At 33.7% G+C, this 21,521-nt stretch overlaps 1 protein-coding gene across 2 annotated transcripts in view; it reads right to left on the reverse strand.

Moving 5' to 3' along the window:
- The window catches only part of Nrk (Nik related kinase), a 125,952-nt gene that overhangs the window by 46,743 nt on the left and 57,688 nt on the right, over positions 1 to 21,521 (reverse strand). The window contains exons 3-12 of one of the 2 annotated variants that reach the window (XM_008852988.3): positions 18,523 to 18,579; positions 17,303 to 17,374; positions 13,727 to 13,836; positions 13,583 to 13,598; positions 10,794 to 10,904; positions 8,672 to 8,762; positions 6,276 to 6,406; positions 3,586 to 3,640; positions 2,035 to 2,113; positions 663 to 838 (exon numbers count right to left, since the gene is read on the reverse strand). In XM_008852988.3, the coding sequence (XP_008851210.1) occupies positions 663 to 838; positions 2,035 to 2,113; positions 3,586 to 3,640; positions 6,276 to 6,406; positions 8,672 to 8,762; positions 10,794 to 10,904; positions 13,583 to 13,598; positions 13,727 to 13,836; positions 17,303 to 17,374; positions 18,523 to 18,579 (898 nt within the window). Of the gene's footprint in view, positions 1 to 662; positions 839 to 2,034; positions 2,114 to 3,585; positions 3,641 to 6,275; positions 6,407 to 8,671; positions 8,763 to 10,793; positions 11,070 to 13,582; positions 13,599 to 13,726; positions 13,837 to 17,302; positions 17,375 to 18,522; positions 18,580 to 21,521 lie in introns of those variants that run through there. The other variant, XM_029556058.1, reaches the window with a different exon arrangement.

The raw sequence follows: 21,521 nt of genomic DNA on the forward strand, positions 1-21,521 counted from the left end.
TAGCATGTAAAACAAACTTCATGTGTAAATCCAACTTCATATATGATGAGAAAATTATTTCAAAATTAACTGTCAGTAAATGGTTGATTACAAACATATTTATCTCCAGAGAGTTGATTAAATTATCTTCACTTAGAAGTTTACTTAAAATAATATTGCCACATTACAAAATTCTATTTTAAGCTAAGGCTTTCTGTCTTTGAAATATGAATACTTCAAAGGTATAAGAGTAATATAATCTTAGAGATGAGTGCTCAGGAAAGAGGTAATTGAATTATTAAACCATACACTATTGAAGAAACTCACTATTGAAAATCAAAAACCTCAAAGTTTTCACTTAGGTCTTTTTAAAAGATTTTTAAAAATTACATGTATGAGTGTGTTTATGTCTGGGTATGTGCATGTGAGTGCAAGTGCCTGCTGAGGCCAGAGGTGTTGGATACTCTGGAACTAGAGTTCCAGGCAGTTGTGAGCCACTCACTGGAAACTGAACTCAGGTCCTCTCAAAGAGTAGCAAATACTCTAAACAGCTGAGTCATCTCTCCAGCCCTCCCCCAATTAAATTCTTAAACACATACTTTTATACAAAAACAGTAAGTAAATTTAAGACCTGCTCTTATCTGAATAATCATTCCAATGAAACAAAACTTTGCAGATTCTACCTTTTTTCTGTCTTTTTTTAATGATCCCAGTAAGATGCTTTGTTAATGACTCCACAATGTGCCTTTCATTTTTTATATCCCGAACAAAAGGATGATGCAGCATGCTTCCAGAAGTAGGACGAAATAGGAAATTTTTTACCATGCACTTTTCCATGAAATTGTGGAACTTGCGGGACCTGAAATAAATGAACCACAGTGAGCAGAGAGAATTTCTGGGCCTGCTGCACTCTACTCATCTTAGTAACATGCCACTTTGAAGGTCAAATATTCTGAAAGAGTTGTTGAAGTATAATCAGCTTTTAAAGTAGCAAACAATCTGTAGCTTGACAATAGACATTATATAACGTCTATTAAACCTCATTATATAATGTCTATTAAACCTCAAAATGAAGCTGGGCATGGTGGCACACACATTTAATCCCAGTGTTATGGAGGCAGAAACATGTAGATTTCTGAGATTGAGGCTAACCTGATGTATGTGGCTAGTTTAGGGCCACCTGGGGCTAACAGGGAGACCCTATTGAAACAAAACAGAACAGAACCTCATAAATAAAAAGTTGAGTCATCATAATTTTTTACTCAGATAATAGAAGTTTCAAGTTGGCATGTACATGGTAAAATGTATGTAATAATGTGGGAGCTAAAAGGTTAAGGTAGCTTATGTATTCGGGGAGAGAAGATTGGTCATAATCCACAAAAGTCATCCGCCGAAGCCCGAATGTTTTACTTACAGTGTTAGCCGCAGAGGCTTGGAAATTTTAGTTCAAAAGGAAGATGCTAATAACTGGGACAATATAGTCTTGTAAAATAGCACATACAAAAAGATGGACCCTAAACTCTTTAATGTACCAGAAGGGTTAAATTTAATTTAAAATTTAAAAAGTCAACAATCAATTAATAATTATTATTTTTAATAAGAGTAAACAAGAGCTAAACTAGATCAACAACCTTCAGAGAAAATAATTTCCAGTTTTCCTGTTCTGTAGCAATATAGAGGAAATCATCTAAGTTTGTGGATGCTTAAGTTAATGGGCCAATGGACAGAGCTGTACATCCCAATCACTGACTGCATTTCTATGCACAAAGAAAAGTATCACAAATACTGCCATTGGTTCATCTCATTACCGGAGAAAGAGCTGAAAATGTCCATTAGTGACAGCACAGTAAGATCCTCATCACAATTTAGGGAGGATATTACTTATTTCTAGTTAGCTCCTTAGTTCTTGATGAAAACTGGTCATTTAGACTTCCAAGTTAAGATAAAGGATTATAGGAAAGACAGTCCAACAAAAATGTTGAAGCTGGAAACTCCAAATTATTGAAAACTTTTCTTTACAAATATCAAATCAATGTATTTATGCTTCATCATTACCATCCACTGGATTTGACTGTGGGAGCAGAGTCCCGTAAAATAACGAACAGGGCCTCCAGCGGCTGAAGATTACATAGAGCTGTGAAGGGAAACAGATAAGTTTAGCAAGAGCAAAAATGGTAACTACAGAGCAAGCTGCTTATTTCAAAGAATAGTCTCAGTGTTCATTCACATATTCTATTGATTAGACGCTAAGGAATGAACAGATAAAAATGAATGTGCAGTAACTAAAGATAAAGTTCAATTTTAAACAAAACGTTCCAATATATCCGTTTTTCCATTCCTGGTTAAATGGCTATAAGCAAATATGATCGACAATATTAAAACTAATTTCCATAGTTCTGAGGAGAATGCCAAAATAGGAAATGTGGTTCAAATGAAGGTAAACTGACTTAGTGTATAGGCTTCATAAGGAGGAGTTGGTGTCCTTACCCTGTGTTTCTTCCAGCAGAAGTGTCAAACTTTCATACAACTTATGACTTTTACTATTATGGTGTTTGAATGGCTGCTAGCAATGTGTTGGCCTTGTTTTAAATGTCCCATATTGGTTAAATGCCTATATATAACCAAAAAGTATCCTGACATGCAAGAGTTCAGGTTTCTGTTGTTAAAAGCAACCTTTCCCTGATAATAAAGCATGCTTTCCCTGATTTCTCTATTTCTCTGGGAGAACCTGACTTATAAAAGATCAAAGGTAGATAATTTTCTTACCTATATCTTAGAGGACACCATCTGATAGCATTGGCTTGGAAAACTATCCCCTCTGAGTTGATAATTATCATAACCTAGAGAACTACTGCAGTTAAATTGATGGCAATCATTTTCATTCAAATTAATACTTCAGTCATTAAAGGATAGTGGTGAAAGAGTTTTAGCAGGGCAGATATCTAAAATTGCTTATGATTAAATTTGTGCCATTTCCATTATCTATATAGGCAAATCGACCTTATTTTCCCTCCTTGTGAGTTTAGAATCTCTGGGCCTTCTCTCATCTTTTAAATCTTATAGTTTTCACACTCTGAAAAACTTCTGAGTGTATTCTTCAGTCAATATTTTCCCTATGAGTTAAAATTATAAAATGAAAATATTACATTCTAAGCAAATCAAGGTACATCACACCATTAAAGAGAGGGACAAAGATGCATACAGAGAAGGATAAGGTATAAGAAAGATAAAAGTATGTTACTTTTTTCTTTTGGTCTTTTTGAGACAGGGTTTCCCTGTAACCCCAGCTGTCCTGGAACTCACTATGTAGACCAGGCTGGCCTTGAACTCACAGAGATCCTCCTGCCCCTGCCTCCCAAGTGCTGGGATTAAAGGCGTGCGCCACCACGCCCGGCTAAGTTACTTTTATATATCCAAATCTGTTGACTTTAACAGAAGCATTTGATAATTACTGACCACCATTTGTGGTTTGTCATATGTTGTGACACCTACGTAGCCACATAAAAGCTGACTTGTACAAAAGATAATATCACCTTCCAGACAGACAGATTGGTACAGTACGTTTAACCTTTAAAATAGGACAAGCATATCAAACATTGTACTTACGAGGCGCCCCTTCAGCCATTTCAATAGCAGTGATTCCCACAGACCAAACATCACTCTAAAAAAAAAAAAAAATGACGAAACACCTCTTAAAATGGCAAATTAATATTAAAAATCTCAAACACCTTTGGTCGTGATGGGGATGTCAGTTGTAGAGACATATTGTGGGTTTTCAATAATGAAGCTTCTTCATTATAGATTGAAATTACAAGAATCTATTATCTGAGTTTGAGACCAGCTAGCACCTTACTTAGTAAAGCACAGATTCGTACGGATTGAGGTTCAGTGCAAGGAAAATTCATCTTGTATGCATTTCTACTATCACTGTGCTTGCAATTCTTCTATAAAGAAATCCTAATATATAGATCGATAACGTGTGATTTTGAGTAAACAATTTAATTTTGTGTATCAATTTCCCTCAATGTAAAATTATTATTTATAATAACATCCACTTCACAGGATTAATATGTATGTGTATGTGTATATACACATACTTAATATATAAATATAATTTATGTATTAACATTGATATATTTAATAGTTTACAATTTAAGCATTAATATACAAATTATGCTATATAAATATATCTACCAATATTTACATATGAATTATTACCTAAATAAATATATATTTCAGAAGTTTCCAGACTCAATATGAAGCTCTTTTAAATAATTCTCACCACTATTAACTCTACTTGGTTTATCAAAGTGTGGAAAGGGGTCTGGTAAGATGGGTAAAGGTGCTTGCTGCCAAGCCTTATGACAAGAGTGAATCACCTGGACCCACATGGTGGAAGGAGAGAGCAGATATCTGAAACCTGTTCTTTGACATCCACAAGTGTGACATCATACACATTCAGAGGTACACACACACACAGTAAATAAATAAAATGCAATTTAAACAAAACCCGTGGAAAGGCCACAGTACTAGAAGCACACTGGCTGAATCCTAAATTAGTTCACTGAATTTTTGGAACCTCAGTTTATGAATCTCTTACTATGACTTTTGTGATATTCTAAGCTCAAAATTTCTTTCAGTTATGCTGAGATTTAAAAATAAAAATAAATAACACATGGGAAATTGCTTGGAATGCTTCCACATTTATACATATTTAAACAGTGTGCTCTACAGTAAACGACTTGTAGAACTTTGCATCCATAGTTGGTCATGGTTCCTAATGTAGTACTGAACATGCACTAGGCTCTTACAAATAATCATATTATAGAAAAGCAAAGGACATTTGAGGAAATGGAAAAGAGATGAAACTTAAATTCATCAGCTTCAAGTACTGAGTCCTGAGTTTCACAGAGAGACAGGAGTGAATTATTTGAAAGGCATATGATGTGGAGAGTGAGTGAGGTTTCTCTAATTTATAGCAAATTGACAGTTTTTTTTCTTTCCATATCCAGGTTTTTAAATGTATGTTTATATGTATATATATACATATGCATTCTACATTGAACTTTCATTTGAAATTTTAATAAATCACACAAATTTTTGTTAATTGATTTGTTCCTTTGATACATATTGTTTTGGAAATGATCCCTATGCCAAAGATTTTCTCCATTATACCATTAGTCAAATTATTGTTTTATATTCTTTAATTTGTGAGGATTAATAATTAGCTTTATGTCCATTTCTTATTTGTGTTACTGGTGATTAAAATTAGGGCCTCATGAATACTAGATACTAAGCTTTTTACCACTGACCTGTGCCCCAGCCTTATTTTTCATTCTTTAATTTTGATACAATGTCTTGTAAAGTTCCCTAGGCAGGTCTTAAACTCACTTCATAGTTTGAGAAAGCCTTGAATTTGTAATACTCCTGCCTCAGCCTATCAAGTAGTTGGGAATACAGTCTTGAGTTAGCAGGCCTGGATTCAATTTATTAAGTGAAAAAAGCCTCTGTCCTTGGAACTTAAATTTCCAAATAAAGCTGAGCAATATACATATATATATATATATATATATATATATATATGTGTGCATATGTGTGGGGGGGCAGAGATATATAAAGAGAGAGAGAGAGAGAGAGAGAGACATTGGCAGCAACAGGAACTAAGCATTCTCTCCCAAATTTGAAGACCTGCCAGCATTCGTCTACCTTATTAGAAAATATCTTATGTGTACTATAAACCACATGTAGGAATAGAGGGATAATTCTCATTAGATTCCATTTAAAAGGAAGATTTTTCTTTTTCTTTTCTTTTCTTTTTAATTTTTGGTCTTTTTGAGACAGGGTCTCCCTGTATCCCCAGCTGGGCTGGAACTCTCTATGTAGACTTGGCTGGCCTTGAATGCTTCGAGATCTGCCTGCCTCTGCCTCGGGAGTGCTGGGATTAAAGGCGTGTGCCATCACGCCCTGCTTCATTTTATGTTTTATCATTAGGATAACTTTAGTCAGGGCTGGAGAAGTAGCTCAATGGTCAAGAGCACTAGTTGCTCAATTCTGAGGACCAGAGTTTAGATATATTCAGCACCTAGGTCAGATGGATCACAAATGCCTGTAACTTCAGAACTAGGGAACCAGATGCCTTCTTCTGGTCTCCATGGGCACCCACAGATACAGAAACACATACACTCATATAGGTTCACATATACACAAATAAGCAAATAAATAAATCTTTAAAAAAATGAATGCACTTAAAATTCTTTTCAAATTGTGATCGTCACTCTCTGAATATTTATACTTACCCTGTAATCATAGGAGCTTCGTGGGTCCTCATCACAATTAATCACTTCAGGTGCCATCCAGTATGGTGTACCAATGAAGCTATTTCTCCGTCCATGAGTTCTGCTCACCTGGGCACTCACTCCAAAATCCACTACATATATCAAAATAATGAATCAGAAACACAAATCTCAATGTTATTTCTTTAACTTGGAAAGGCACTATAAAAATCAATGGATAACTGATTTTCTTTCTGGCCCAGCAAACTTTACTATGGAGCCCACTCCAGGAATACTGGGAAATGAACTTTTGCGGCTATTTATGTTGGAATGAGATCCAGCCATGCTGTTATAAATCTAAAGTATGTTTGGCTAAAGGTTTATCATGAATATTAAAGTTCCACTGGTATATGCTGAATCTCGGAAGTGATAACATATGTGGTATTTGGATCTGCCACCAAGCTAAAGGATAAATAGCACTATAAACCATATTTTAGTCATGTAAATCTTATTAAAATTTAGGAAGCCTCGCCCATGACATTGGAAATGCCAATCTCACTGATAAACAAAAGGAAGTTTTTTGCTATAATTGAAATGATTATACAGGTCTTCTGAATCAGGTGTAAGTATTGTCTGGTATATCTACATCCTAGCTTTATACTATAAAAGTTCAGCTTTTCATTCATCTGTGGGATACATTATAAGAAAATATTTAGTATGGTATCCTGAGAAACAGAAAAGGACTGAAGTAGACTGAAGTTGTTTATTCCAAAAAAAATAAAAGTTGAAATACGAAGTTGATTTTCTAATTTATAATGGTTTCTGGGAAGCTAGAAGATGGTTAGCAAAACTGACTGAAAAGCAGCTTGAAGAATTTAGTGGAAGAAAAGAAAAATGAAGCAATATTAATAGCTTGAGGCACTCTTTCAGAAAGGATCTAACAAAGACAAGAAATATTCCAGATATTTTGAAGATCACGGCTGCTGAACAATCTCATTATTTAGACATTTCAAAAATATGTGGATTAAATAATAGTTCAACACTTGCACTACCTAAGAGCAAATTTTAAGAGCCAAGAAATACCCATGAAGGCTATAAAGGAATACGTCATATATTTCTCAGGCCCACAAGTAGATAAAAGACTAGATGAAACAGTGATAAAGAGGCTTCAAATTGCAATGGGATAAAAAAGGTTATGATAAAAGATAGAGGTGAAAAGTGAATGATGGAGTATTTTTATTTTCATTAATCATACAAGGAACCGAGATACAGTGATTACTGATCAAACACAACTGCAATCTAACCATCTTCCCATCTCTTTCCATAGTATCACATTCTTTGACTATCATTGTGTTTGCCTTAAAATATTTTGTTCATATATATATAAATTTAGTATTATCTATGAAATCTAAATCAAACTGCATGAGGATTATGAGTAAAATAAGCCTGATTAAATTCTAATTTAACACCACTCAAGAGTAAAGTACATTAATTTTAGTGAAAGAGCTTTGAGAGAGGTATTTAAGTGGCTTTTTATTTTCTTTCTTTTTTTATATTACAAATGTTTGGGATTATCATCAACTTGACTCAGGGGTGGGGAATGTTGCCATATATGTGAACACAGGATATAGATTAATGGTGGACTACAAATCTTGTGTATTTGAATGTGAAATGTATATGACTCATGGATTTCAATGCAGTTTCTTAAAATTATGCTGCTAGCTTTGTAGATGTATGTAGCTTGTATCTAAAATACAAGAGAAAAGACTTTCTCAAAATTACTTTTTTTTCAAGAACAAACTATTGCTACTTCATTCTTCTTCCACAAATATTCACTAAATAGTTCCTCAAGTAATGACAAAAATCTCTACATATTTAGCAAGAAAGTGAAAAGTGTCTTATCACGTTAAGAGACATTATCAAAGAATTGATATAATTTGAAATAATGATTTTGATTCTCTATCGATGAGGCTTTCTGATGCTATATATATGGTTGACATAACTTATATGTTATTATTTTAAAATCAACCATCAGTATCTATCTTAAATATTAGTAAGCACAATACATTATTCCTTTCATACCTATGTGAAAAATTGTGTGATTATTTTCAAATAAATTATGCCACTCAATGCTGAAATACAAATGTAGTGATGTTCTGTTTATTTCTAATTCAGTTTGATTTGCCTATTGCAGCATTACTTCTGATCAACAAAATTTCTTTAAATATTCAAAGACAAATGCAAATAAGCAATTTATGTTTAAGTATTTTAAAGGATTACTGATATTCTTCAAAAAAATTCTCTTATAGGGCTGGAGAGATTATTCAGCCACTTAGAAGTTGGTATGTTGGTATGCACATGACAAAAAAGCAGTTTTCTTAGCTTTCTGCTCATCTAGAATATTGCAGGAATCAACTTACCCAGTTTGACTTCAGCATTGTGAGTCAGCAGCACATTTTGACCTTTGATATCCCGGTGAATTACTCGGTGTGAATGAAGGTGAGCTAAGCCCTGCAGATACATATATATTAAAGCCAAATAAATACATTTTTTTATCTTCTGGTAGCATTTTAAGTACTTTCAGAAACTTTGGTAAGAATAATGGCCCACTTGGTTTTTCAGACAAACTTTTTTCTTTAGGCTGGAATGACTTCAACCAGTTCCCAGAAATAACTACTTTTGGGTATAAGGAAAGGAAAATAAATCAGAACACTTATGAAAGAAAAAGAACACTAAATATTAATGTTTGTATAGACTGGGGCACTTCACCTTCTTTTATAAACTTTGCATTTCTGAATTGTCATGACAGTAGAGATCTGGACATCCTATTAAGTGTTTTTGCTCTATTCCTGATCCAAACATTTGTATAGTCCAAAATATTTTCTGGCGAGGCCTGTAGGTCTAGAATTTAAAGGAATATGGGAATTCATTTTAAATCATTTACAAATTGTGTTGGCTCCAGCACGTTCACCACTAAAACTACCGTGACCTGGCTAAAACCATGACATGGTATTCAGCGTTAAGCTGCAGTGCAATCACCGCAGACACAAGTCAGACATTAATAATAGAAGTAATAATCAATACAGCTAACATTGTATTGAGAAAAACAATCTGTAATTTGAAAGTGTAAATAAACATCTATTCTTTGCCAGGCATTTTGCTAAGACATTGGAGGTTGTGTTACCACTCTCCAGGAGACAGGAGGAGTGCCAGACTTAGGAAACTAAAGGTATTCCCTAAAGGTTATATAAATAGCACATGGTGAACTGGATTTTAAATTTAGTGTATCATTTGCACTCAAACATTTACATTTTATCAAAACAAATCCAAGAAAAAATGGGAAGAATGAGTCTTTTAGATAGACCCACTGAAGGGGTACTCCAATTGCCTCACCCTGCGTCCCTGCTCAGCATGGAAGAAGCCAGAGCGGTCGGTGTCCCTATTCCTTATTGGCAATTTGGGTAACCCCTTCAGAGGATGGCATGATAACTCCCTACAGATAGGAGTTATGCAATTTGGGAGTCTTTTAGATAGACCCATTGAAGGGGTACCCCAATTGCCTCACCCTGCGCCCCTGTTCAGCATGGAAGAAGCCAGAGTGGTCGGCGTCCCTATTTCTACTGGCGATTTGGGTAACCTCTTCAGAGGATGGTGTGATAAGAAGAGGAGGTAGGAATTGGCTAGGCAGTTAGGGTAAAAAGACTCCAAAGAAATGTAGCCAGTTGCTTGTCTGAAAGTCAAAATGTCCTTGGGCCTATTAGCAACATACTCTGTTCCAAGGCCAAAAATGTCAAAAGTATTTGGGAGCTTGTATCTAATCCTTTAAAGACTTTAGGGTTACCTCTTTGGGGGGCGATGTTGGAGGGGAGGAAGTGGGCATGGATTTGATCAAAAACTCTTATATATTATGTATGAAATTCTCAATAAAGTTTTTGTAAAAATTTTTAAAAAATGGGAAGAATGGCATTCTAACAGTGTTGGGGGTGCTGTTCGGTCACTTAATATCCTTTCTTGGTAACCCTAAGAACTTAAGCCTCAAAGAACTATTGAATTTGACAAAGAAGCTCGCTACTCTCATTCAAGTTGATGTTAGAAATAAAAAATGTGAGCCAATATTCAAAGATGGCATTTGCCTTCATTTTTAAGGCTGCAGATGGTTTGGGGCTATTCTATACAACACTGGCTTTCCCTGATTTACCCTCATTTTAATCTAGGATGATAGTGCTATACCTTTAAAAATGAATTCTAACATAATAATTAGCTCACAAGGTTATTCCTATGATCTAGTGAACCCAGTAGTTTGACTCTCACAGAGCCATTAAAGGGTATGATTTGGAAAGATTTTCTTGTGGTGTACCTTCATATTGAAGGGCGCCATCTAAACATTTGCTTTCACCAAAGCTTTTGGTTTTTTGCTTCCCTATTCATAGTTTATGTTTAGAATTATTAGTCATATATGCAGGATAAGGTTTTGTGCAATAATATCTTCTATCTTATTTTCAGGTTCATTGACCAGGAGAGAAGTATTATATGAATACTCACCTGAAGGATTTCTCGACAGATATAAGCAATCCAATCTTCTTTTAAACTTTGATTTCTTGTCATCCTCACTATATCAGTGACTGAGCCTGCTGCACACAACTCCATTACCATCTGCAGAATAGGCAGAAAAGTAGAAAAACAGAAAATTTAGACTAATAAAGTCAGAAAATGTGGAAGGAGGAAACCAGCAGGCGGGAATTAAGTTAATCCTTGGCTCACAGGTAGTGCTTTGAAATGCTTAGAAGGAAGAGCACTCAGTTTATGGAAAACAAAATGAACAAAAATCCTTGAAAAGAAGCTTCTGGGGGGCTCAAGTCTAAGTGATGACTTGAGAGAACAGTTTGACTAGAATTGTAGAAGATATGGAAAGTCTCAAAAGTGTTTATGGTTCATTGTTAAGATTAGATTTTGTTCACATTGCTTTATGTACATTTTCAAATTATAGGCTATTTTCCTCAAAATATTGACAAACAACTCCAAGGGGGAAGCTGTCATTTGAATTTCTATAGACTAATTTCTTTCAAACGGATTGCTGGTAAGAAAAGCCTATTTTACGGCTAATAACTTTAAGTGCCTCAGTTTCTCCTAAATATAATTTTGCTGTCAACTAGCGAATTTCCTTCCAGTTAGTATTAGGTAATTTGAAGGAGAATACAGCGATTATAATCAACTTAACATCCTTTTCTTTTAAGGAATGAAGTTTTAAACATTGCAGTCAGGAAAAACAACAACGTGTTTTTACTTATATGCAAGCTGTTACTATATATAAATGAAGGGAAAATGATAACCAATCATGAGTATCCAAAAGTCTATGTATTTCTTATCTGAATAGGATTATTTTCTTTTTAGAAATTACTCCCTAATTTATAGTTGTGTACCACTGTTAACACTGCATGTCTGATCTATATATAGTCGCACTAAATGAAAGATGAAACAAAATGAAACTAACCATGTAGTTAAACCACAGAAGGCTGGTTTTCACATGGGGAATTAAATGCTGATTATACTGAACAGATACAATGTTTGCTCTATGGTACTGGTGGAAAAGAGGCTCAATTTGAACCACAACAAACTTGAATTATAATTACTCACCTCAGATGGACCCAAAAAGACTTTGCTAATTTCAAAAAGAAGATTTCAATTACAAAAAGACAGGCATTCAAAATGATTCCTCTAGCTTTTATATTTTCTTTTTTGCATTTTAATTGAATTTTTGTGAATTTCACACAATATAGTTTCATGGCATTTAGATCCACTCCCCTTTCCCCACCTTCGCTCACTGCCTCCCACCAAATTTAATGAACTGTCTCATATATATGGAGTATGATTTGTGTCCCTTCAATGTCCCTCCGTGTGCAGTGCCTGTTATATATACTTTTAAATTGATAATTATTTCACAATTTACTGGAGTACTTTCAGAGTTATTTGGTCAATAAAGGGTTAATTGTCTCATGACATCTCTCACTCACATAAATAATTTATGCATTACATGCTTGCTTGTTCTTCGGATATCAGTCAAAGTCTGTCTTTAAGGAAGTGTTCCTAATGCCCAAGCTCACTTTAGATTCCTTTTTTTTTTCTATCTATATAAGACTATGTTATTTTGCATTCTTATTACACATACTTGGTTGACATCAGTCTTTCCTAAAAGACTGTAAGCCCCAATTTGTGAGGAGCATGTCTGTTCAACTTACTGCTGCATTTCCAGGGTCTAGTGTGAATGCCTGGCAAACAGGTATTTTTCAATGAATATATGTTGAATGACTGAAGTAACAGAGTACTAGTTATACATATCCAACAGTGGGACTCAACATTTCTAATAATTTTGCATACTGTGCAGAGGATAAATATTGAAGTTAATGTTTTATGAAAAAAATAGTATGTTCAAAAAAATTAAATCCAGTAATCATTAAACCTGTTGGGCAATATTTAATAAAACCTCAAGTAGAATTATGGAAAAATAGAGGATTGAAGATAATTGGGCATTTGAGAAAAAACAGCATTAATTTGAAGATGAGTAAATTTGGTGCTTTTGTAGTTCTTAAATTAGCTCATTAGCATTGTCCAAGACTTACCACAAAATACAAAATTCACACATTCCCAGACCTACTTAATTAAAAACTCTGTGAAAGAGATCAAGCATTCTGTGTTATACAAGGTTCTCCAGAAATTTATAATGCATGCTAAAGTTTGAGAACTACCTTTTCATTGTAAACCCTTATAAACATTTCTACTTTCTAAAATTCACTATGTAGAATGTAATTGATCTTTCATGTACAGTAGAAGATCCTGAAACTTGCTATCATTATTTTTAAAATAAAACTATTATTCCAGTTTATGTTGAAAATATTCTATTTTTAAGGATTTCATTGACTAAAACTCAATACCAAACATAGTGGAGAATGGTAAAAGTTCTAGTAACTAAGGTCACTTCCTAAAATTTATGTTTTGTTGATCTAGAAATTATAATATTCCACCTAAAATGTATGTGGACACTTATGTCAAGGGCTAATGGGACTTTATCTTCATTCATTCATTCATTCATTCATTCATTATTTACTAACCAGTCAGGCCACTTGGATACCAGCAAAGGATAGAAGCAGCAAAGCTGTATTTGAAAATATTAATGTTAATGCCAGTGTTTGACCCTCTTCTAGTCCATCCAAATGCTCCTTGTCAAATATATAGGTTACTTTATTTCATCTTTTATCATTCCTGTCTCCAGGATTCAGAATACATTTTGCCATACTATCTTGAAAAGTTGAGGGCTTAAGTTTTCTAGCAGTTACAAAAAAGTGATGCCTCAGCTCTTAAAAATGTACAACCTTAGGTAAACAATTATTTACAAAAATAAAATAAAATATACAAAATAAAATAATAAAACAAATTTTATTATAATAAAATAAATAAATAATAAATAAAATTTTATTTTATGGCCAGGGGGATTCAGCTTGAAAAATGCACCGTAGAACGACACAATGTTTTTGTGGAAAGAGTACTTCCTCAGCAGATTGAGTTCAGTCCTGAGATCCTCTTCCTCATCCTATGGAATAAGAACAGACAGCAAAGCTTGCATTCACACTCACATTTTTTTATAAACCCCAGGCCCACCTGCCTGTCACCACACACAGTGGGGTAGGACCTCCCATATCAATTAGCAATCAAGAACGTGTCCTAAAACATATGGCCTCAGGCCAATCCAATGGAGGTAATACCTCAACTGTGGTTTTGTCTTCTCTGGTATGTCAAGTTGACAACTGAAGCTACAACAGGGCCTATTTGTAGATTAAAAGGCAGAGTAATGAGCTTTGTGAAAATAGTTTTCATTTATAGCATTTTCTTCCCAGAATTGGGAAGAACTTTATATTTCATCTCATTTAGTCCTAGTAATATTCTATGAAGACAGGAAATTGTTGCCATTAGGTACAGTACTCTTTAAAGTAAATGGAACCTTGGGAAGCAGAAGTACATTTCCTAATATGGGAAATCAATGGTAAAAAAAAAAAAGAGAAGTACTGTAATACCCTGAGTAAGTGCTCTTTTCTGGCTGCTGTCACATTATCTTCTTATAGAGGTGTCCCTTGAAACTACACATTCTATCTCAATGATTTAGTCTAATCAGGTGGCTTCAGTTATCACTAAATCCAAGTTTTCAAAAACAATACCTCAACTCCTGACCATATCACTTACCCTGCCTAAGTGATCTAAAAAAGTCTTCCATCTGAAATGAATAAGTAACTACATATATCAACTCAGATACCACCTTCCTTCTTTTTCACTTTCTATGACCCAGCAGGAAAACTGAACAATTACTTTTTATATTTAGCTATATTGTCACTATGTTTGAAAATACTCATGAAGTAAATAAACCAATGCACTATGCTCTACAGTGTTTCCACATTTATTTGATTTTTGCTGATAAATTAATTTTCTCTCTCGAAAATTCCCAGTATGTATACAATATCTTATTTTTAGAAGTCTGAAATCTCAGAGAAATAGCTGGCAGCTATAGAACTCTCTTTGGCATTTTCCTTTAGATAGTCCAATGGATTTACCTATAAATATTCAGCTATTTGGAGAAAGTGGATGGAGTCTGATTTGTCAATCCACATGTGAGAATTGCAAAGAAGTTCAGGTTCTGGCCTCTCAGAGAAACTCAGTAAGTTCCTTTCAAATTCCTTTATTCAGGTTTTAAAGAAAGTTAAAAGTCAAAGTTAGTCATGTGGTTTTCATTTTTGCTGTGTAAGACCCTTAAACTTCCATCTGTTCCTATGATGTAACTGTCTCCTGAAAGGAAATAATGCCTGGCTCAGTATAGAAATATAGTACTGAGAGTTCTATATGTTTCTATGTGTTCTCTTGGTTATATTCTGACTTGCAGGGTCTACTGGGAGCAGTATCATGTACTCATAACATTTCAATAATACAAATGAGATGTTGTGAAGCTAAGAATACAATGAACAGGTTAAAGAAAACCAGAGTCAAGTCTAAGACATTTGACCTGTTTGGATGTCTGGTATCATGGATACAGATTCTGTTTCTTTCTGGATTACAAAGCTTATGTCACGAAACAAGAAGAAAAGAATGACACGAGCATAGGCAGCCACAGAGTAGCATTTCTGGAGAAACTTTGCCTAGTAGGAACTTGAAGCCTTGAACGGCAAAAATTCTATTTTCCAAGTATTTTTTGGCTATTTAGTAGTAAACTTGGAATTTGACCCTTCACATTATTACCATTTTCATAGACTCCTGTAGCAAAGGGAAGTATATATAAGTTATACACATTTTAGCCCAAAAGGTTCAAGATATTTAGAGATGCTAATTGGCTGATTAGCTAGAAATGATGCTTCTTACTAGACCATAATCACAGAATTCAAAATCCCTAATTAAAAAAAAAAAAAAAAAACTTCCAAGAGTAGGTTTCCCATATAAATGCAAACGCACCCAAAACAAATAAATGAAGATCAGATATGTTTAGAAAGCATTAGTGTGTTTGCCACTCTCAATTAACAGGAAGTTAAGCTTGTAAGAAACACACAAGTACAAAATATCCATCAGGCCAAGTGGGTAATTTAAAACTCTCACACATCTCTAAGAAATATAATGCTACAGCATTTTCTGGATCAGTGCCAAGTGATCCTGTACTGGCCCACATACCCTGGCTTTTGTCAAGAATAGGCAGCTCAAGGATGCCAGAATTCACTCTGTAAATTCATCCAGTTCTACAATCAAAATCATTTTATATGGAAAAAAATGAGAAAGAATTTTTTATTAATATAAACATTTGAGGAAATCAGAATTGACCAAATAATTATATTTTCATTTCTTACATTTTGTGTATTTTTATCTAATAGTCAGTCATATCCTCTTCCTCTGAATATTTTTGCTCTCAAGATACATTATAAACAAAAAAGGAGACTGCTGTATAGCAGATAAATCATGAAGGTATATGGCATGAATGTCTTTGTGCTAATAGAGAGGGTTATTTTTAGTGTAAATGATACTATATTTATTAAATTAAAAAAGGCTGGAAGTATTTGAATCTCATTTGGTTGACTTCAAGGGAGAAAACTAGGAAAATTTTATCAAAGAATTATACTGATGAGCAGTAATTTTTCTTTTAGGCTCATGTAATATTTTGACAGAAAACCAACATTCATTGAAAAAGACAATTCTTGGGGCTAGAGAGGTGTCTCAGTGGTTAAGAGCACTGGCTGCTCTTGCAAAGGCTCCAAGTTCAATTCCAGGCGCCCACACGGTGGTAATAACCGTTCATAATTCCAGTTCTGGGAAATCTGATGTCCTCTCTGACCCCTGCAGTCACTGCATAACGTGGATACACTTACACATATGCAGGCAATACACTCATACATACAAAATAAAAATAATAAATAATAAATTTTTCAAAAAAGAAAAAGACAAATTCTCTATGCACTTATTCTAAAAGAAGTGATTGTTGAGATCAGAGATCTCTCAAAAAAGTCTGCAAGGAAAAAATATTTCCTACTTCTTTATGTGTTCAAGTATAGGATGGGTACCCTGTTGGCTTTTTGCTATTAGCTCTACAATAAAAATGGAAGCTATAATTTGGCCTATACACAATGACAATGTTCATGACTATCATAATGGGAGAAAAGCTATTCGGCCTAGATGAGGTATAGAAGACATATAAAGAACTTGGCTAATGCCATTTGTTTGTGTTCCAGGCAATTCTTCTGTAGCCAACCAACGAGAGGGATAGATACTCTGTAGACAACTAATTTTTCCTCTGCAGCCAGCAATTTACCACTCAAAGGAGAATTTCTTGTAGGCCTTCCTCTTTGACAGATGCTAATTTTCAAATATGATGGTGAATCTATGTAAATAGTAGAATACTTAGATAATCATTTCCAAGTAGGAGCATTTTAGAGGTGGCCTCCAGGTAAGGACACAATGGAAAAGGATGAGTTTAAAGCTAACAATTAAAATAAAGACTTTTGGGGGTGCTAATGAAGACTTTTAGTACTCACGCTGTATCTCCATCCAACAGACTTTTGATATTTATTTACTCTCACCCGCCTTCCTATTTCAGGCATAGAAGTCTGAAAAACCAAGAAAAAAACGTTATCAAACTCACTAGTACATTTTGAGAATCATTTCTTCAGAAGTATTTTGTATTCCTTTAGCACTAAGTCAAAGATAGAGATAACACCAATTCCTTTTTGCTTTCCACTAATAGTTTTAATCTAATAAAGTTCTCAAATTGGTTTCTAATGATCTACACGAATTTGTCACTCAGTTCATGACAGTGGATATAAATGGTGTGTTAATGGGAAAATTATAATTTTGCAGTAGTAGAGTGTCATTTTCTTCTTACATATTCAGGCAGTTAATATTACGCATCTATGGGCTGAACATGATTTTTTTTTTTTGTCTTTTTGAGACAGGGTCGCCCTGTCGCTCCAGCTGTCCTGGAACTCACTATGTAGACCAGGGTGGCCTTGAACTCACAGAGATCCCTTGCATCTCACGTTGGTTTGTGACATCTGACATTACTGGCAAGCCAAAAAGAACATTATATGCAAAAGTAGTTCTATAAATCTATATAGGTTTTTCAACACTTTAGGATATAATAAAATAAGATTTCTTTATGTTTCCTATGCCCATATTAATATTATTTTGAGAAAGTAAGGTATCATGTTAAAGAAAGAGGACAGGAGTAAGTCCTTAGCAGCTTATTTGACAATATATTATGAACTGGGATATAATTTTATGAATTTTAGCAGAAAACTGCCAACTAAATTGTCAGTTTTGCTCATCTGTCAGAAAATACATGAAAAATGTGTAGCTTTGCCAAAATTTTTCCTTCTATCAGTGAGAAATGGCCTCAATTCTCAGAAGAAATTATTGGATGGAGAAAATATGATGGACAACAGCACTATTAACACAATAGTAAAGGAAACAGCTTTTTGCTATCCTTTACAATAGACAATAAGCTGAATTAGACAAGAATATGGATATTTTCTTCATTGTTTTAGCATATCAAGCATACTCAACTTATGGTGTATTTTTAATGTGGAACTATAACAAAACAGTATGTGTAATCCAGTAATAGGTATGAATATGATATAATTAAAATGAACCTAGATTAAGATAATAATATATAACATCATAATGTAAAAACAATATTTTCAGAAGTGTTCATCCTGTTTACACAGTGCACGAAAAGAACGGAACACAGTATCATTACCTTACGGGCATTCATTACTTTAACAGCTGTAAATGCACCAGTCTTTTCATGAAGTCCCTGAAACATTAGGATAACAATAAATGTCAAATGCTTGCTACTTTTCCAGCTACCAAGAAGGAAATGAAATAAAACATATTAAAATTATATAAAGACAAGGATACAGCATATTATAAAATACATTATATAAGGTATATATACAGTGAACAGAAGCATTAGGTTAGCAACATTTAAAGAAATCCAACTCATTTCACTAAAAAATGAAACATGTTTATTAGATCTTTATGTTTCTGTTTAACAGTGAACATAATTGATCATTTACTGCTTACTTAATGTAGTTAATATTATAGGTTTGTATGGTACCAAAGCAGATGAAAGTGAAAATTTTCAGTTGAAGATAGCAAAACAGATATTTGGCTAAACATGTTTACAACTATATTCATGTGGCACAGTTCAAAGATATCTTCCTACTAGTTGTTTCTTCATACACATAATTTTCTCCATAATGATCACTGGTAAGAGTGACTCATAATTAATTCAACAGGCTCTAAACTTCTTAGTATGTCTTGAATCACTGGAACCAAAACCTTATGAAAGAATTAGTTCTGGAAGATTTTTGTTCTTATTGGATGCATGTTGATTTTTAAGAATGTAGTCTTACTCTAAAAGCAAATTACAAACTTGCAACAATTTTAAAGTGCATATAGGTTTTTAATCAGATCTTATTTTGTGACTGCTAATTTTTAAAAATATTTCAAGCTGTGGTAATAGAATATTGTCAATCCAGTGTTCCTATGAGCAAGTTAAGTATAATGGCTTACAGAATGGCTCTCCAGCAGAAGATGATTCTTGGCCTATAATGGATTGAATATTACTCTCCCCAAATCGAAGTTTGCCTTGAATTCCATATTGTGACCTAGTTTGGACATACCTGCATTCCTCTGCAGGAACAATAAATTATAATTTTCCTTTCTTTGATTCTAAGAGGTAATTTATGTATCAAATTGTTGTTCAATCAAATTAATATTCTGTGTAACACAAGGTGTAGCACAGTAGGGAATATTAGTCATAAATGATCTGCTTTGACTGACAGTAAAATTTGGAAAGTTTGAAAAATCTGAAATCCACAGCCATCATGCTTGTGATGCACATGAGTGAGGTAATGTCATTGAATGGTGCTACTCAGGGATAAAGACATCGATTTGTTTCTACCTTTGCTATCTCTGATTGATTCTCATTTGAAAATTGCACAAAATGAAACTGATTCTCATATGAATATTGTACGAAACAATGTCAATTATATATCCTAATGTGGACTTTCAAAAATGTAATCGCTAGTCCTAAAATGGAAACAGACTCTTGAAACTGTGTAATGGGTTAAGACCTAGCCATTATACAAGTTTCCATAAAATTCTAATATATTAAAAAATACATAATTCTAAATCGCTTGTGTTAGAGTAGCATTTCAGAGTTCTCCCTTGAACACTGGTTTTGTTTAATATATATTTTGAAATCATTTTAAAGTATGAGAATAAGTTCAACAATACTGCACAGTTCCTATGTATTTTTATTCATCTTTCTTTAACGCTAGCATATTATATGACTACTGTAAAATTATCAAAAGAGGAAATTAGTATTGGAATAATACTTTAAAATAAATTACAGTTTATTATTATTTTATTGGTGAACCATTTTGTATGATGTGCCTCAATTGTGTTTTGGCTGATGCTTTCTTGTGATTACTCTGAGGGTATACCTTTGAGGTAAAAGAGCACAGAAATTAATACCCCCTTTTTCTCATCATGACAGAGAAAACAGTATCACTACAACTTATCAGTTGTGATGTTTTAACCTTGGTCACTTAGTCAAAGTAATGTCTAGTATCAATTCACAGTTTTTCCCTGTTATACTGTATTCATTGGAAGCAATTAACAGTATTCAAGAAGAATGCTATTTTTGACCCGCTATTTAGAGAATCTAGAAGGTACTTTGAGATAAACTAATTGTTCAGTAGTGCCATCTTGTGGTTTGTGGATGATATAAAAGTGATTTCTGATAATAGCTGAAGACCATTTATCCTGAACAGATCGCAAGACCTGTAATGTGGGTTTTAACATGTGTCTTTTTTTTTTCAGGTACAGTGTGTCTTTTGAGAAGTTAAGATGCCACTTACTGCAAACTCGCACACAAAGGCTAGGAAAGGAGATAGGTGTTGGATTATAAAATAATCAGAATTGTCATTGGCTCTAGTGAATATTGTAGATGAAAATAATTTGGATTTTATTGTCTATTTTAATCTATAGCAATGCCAGTAACATACAGGAACTGTTACCTCTACTGGATGAATAATTCTTTCTTAAATCACAAAATACTTAAAAGTGTGATGACAGAAAACTGGAAAGAAAAGCAGTTTGAAGTCACACATTTTTAGAGAAAAGAATACAAATACTCGTTATTCACATAAATTCCTGAATCACTTGTAGAGTGTGCTTAAGGGGTTAAAACAGAATGAATATAGGCTGCCATCAGAAAAATATAAATAAGGCCAAAATAACACATGAATGCTCCCATAACAAACTCTTTTCTGGCATTGCATACCAAAAATACAGTAATTAGGATGACCATGTATTATTTTCACAGGTCTGTTTTAAATAACTCAGGAGAGAACAAGAATTCCTCAATCTGATTTCAATTTGGCATAGATTTAGGTTCTTAATTAATTCAGGAAATCAAATAAGCAGCATTTTGTAGTGTGCCTCTCCCAGGAAAAGCAGCTAGTTTCTCTGCTGCTGCTCTTCACTAGCTTGAAGTATCAACATTCTGAATATTTCTTAACAGAAAACCCTACATACCCCAGAATTCAAGACAGTTATCATACATAAAAGTATGCATATATAATAAGCATCTATACCATAATGATACAAACAAAATATTTTCTATAAATTAAAAACTATAATTTTGATTATAAGCATATAATTTTATGTAATAATTAATAATTATAT

This window comes from Nannospalax galili, unplaced genomic scaffold (assembly GCF_000622305.1).
Source record: "Nannospalax galili isolate Female #2095 unplaced genomic scaffold, S.galili_v1.0 scaffold25, whole genome shotgun sequence".
Taxonomy (NCBI): domain Eukaryota; kingdom Metazoa; phylum Chordata; class Mammalia; order Rodentia; family Spalacidae; genus Nannospalax; species Nannospalax galili.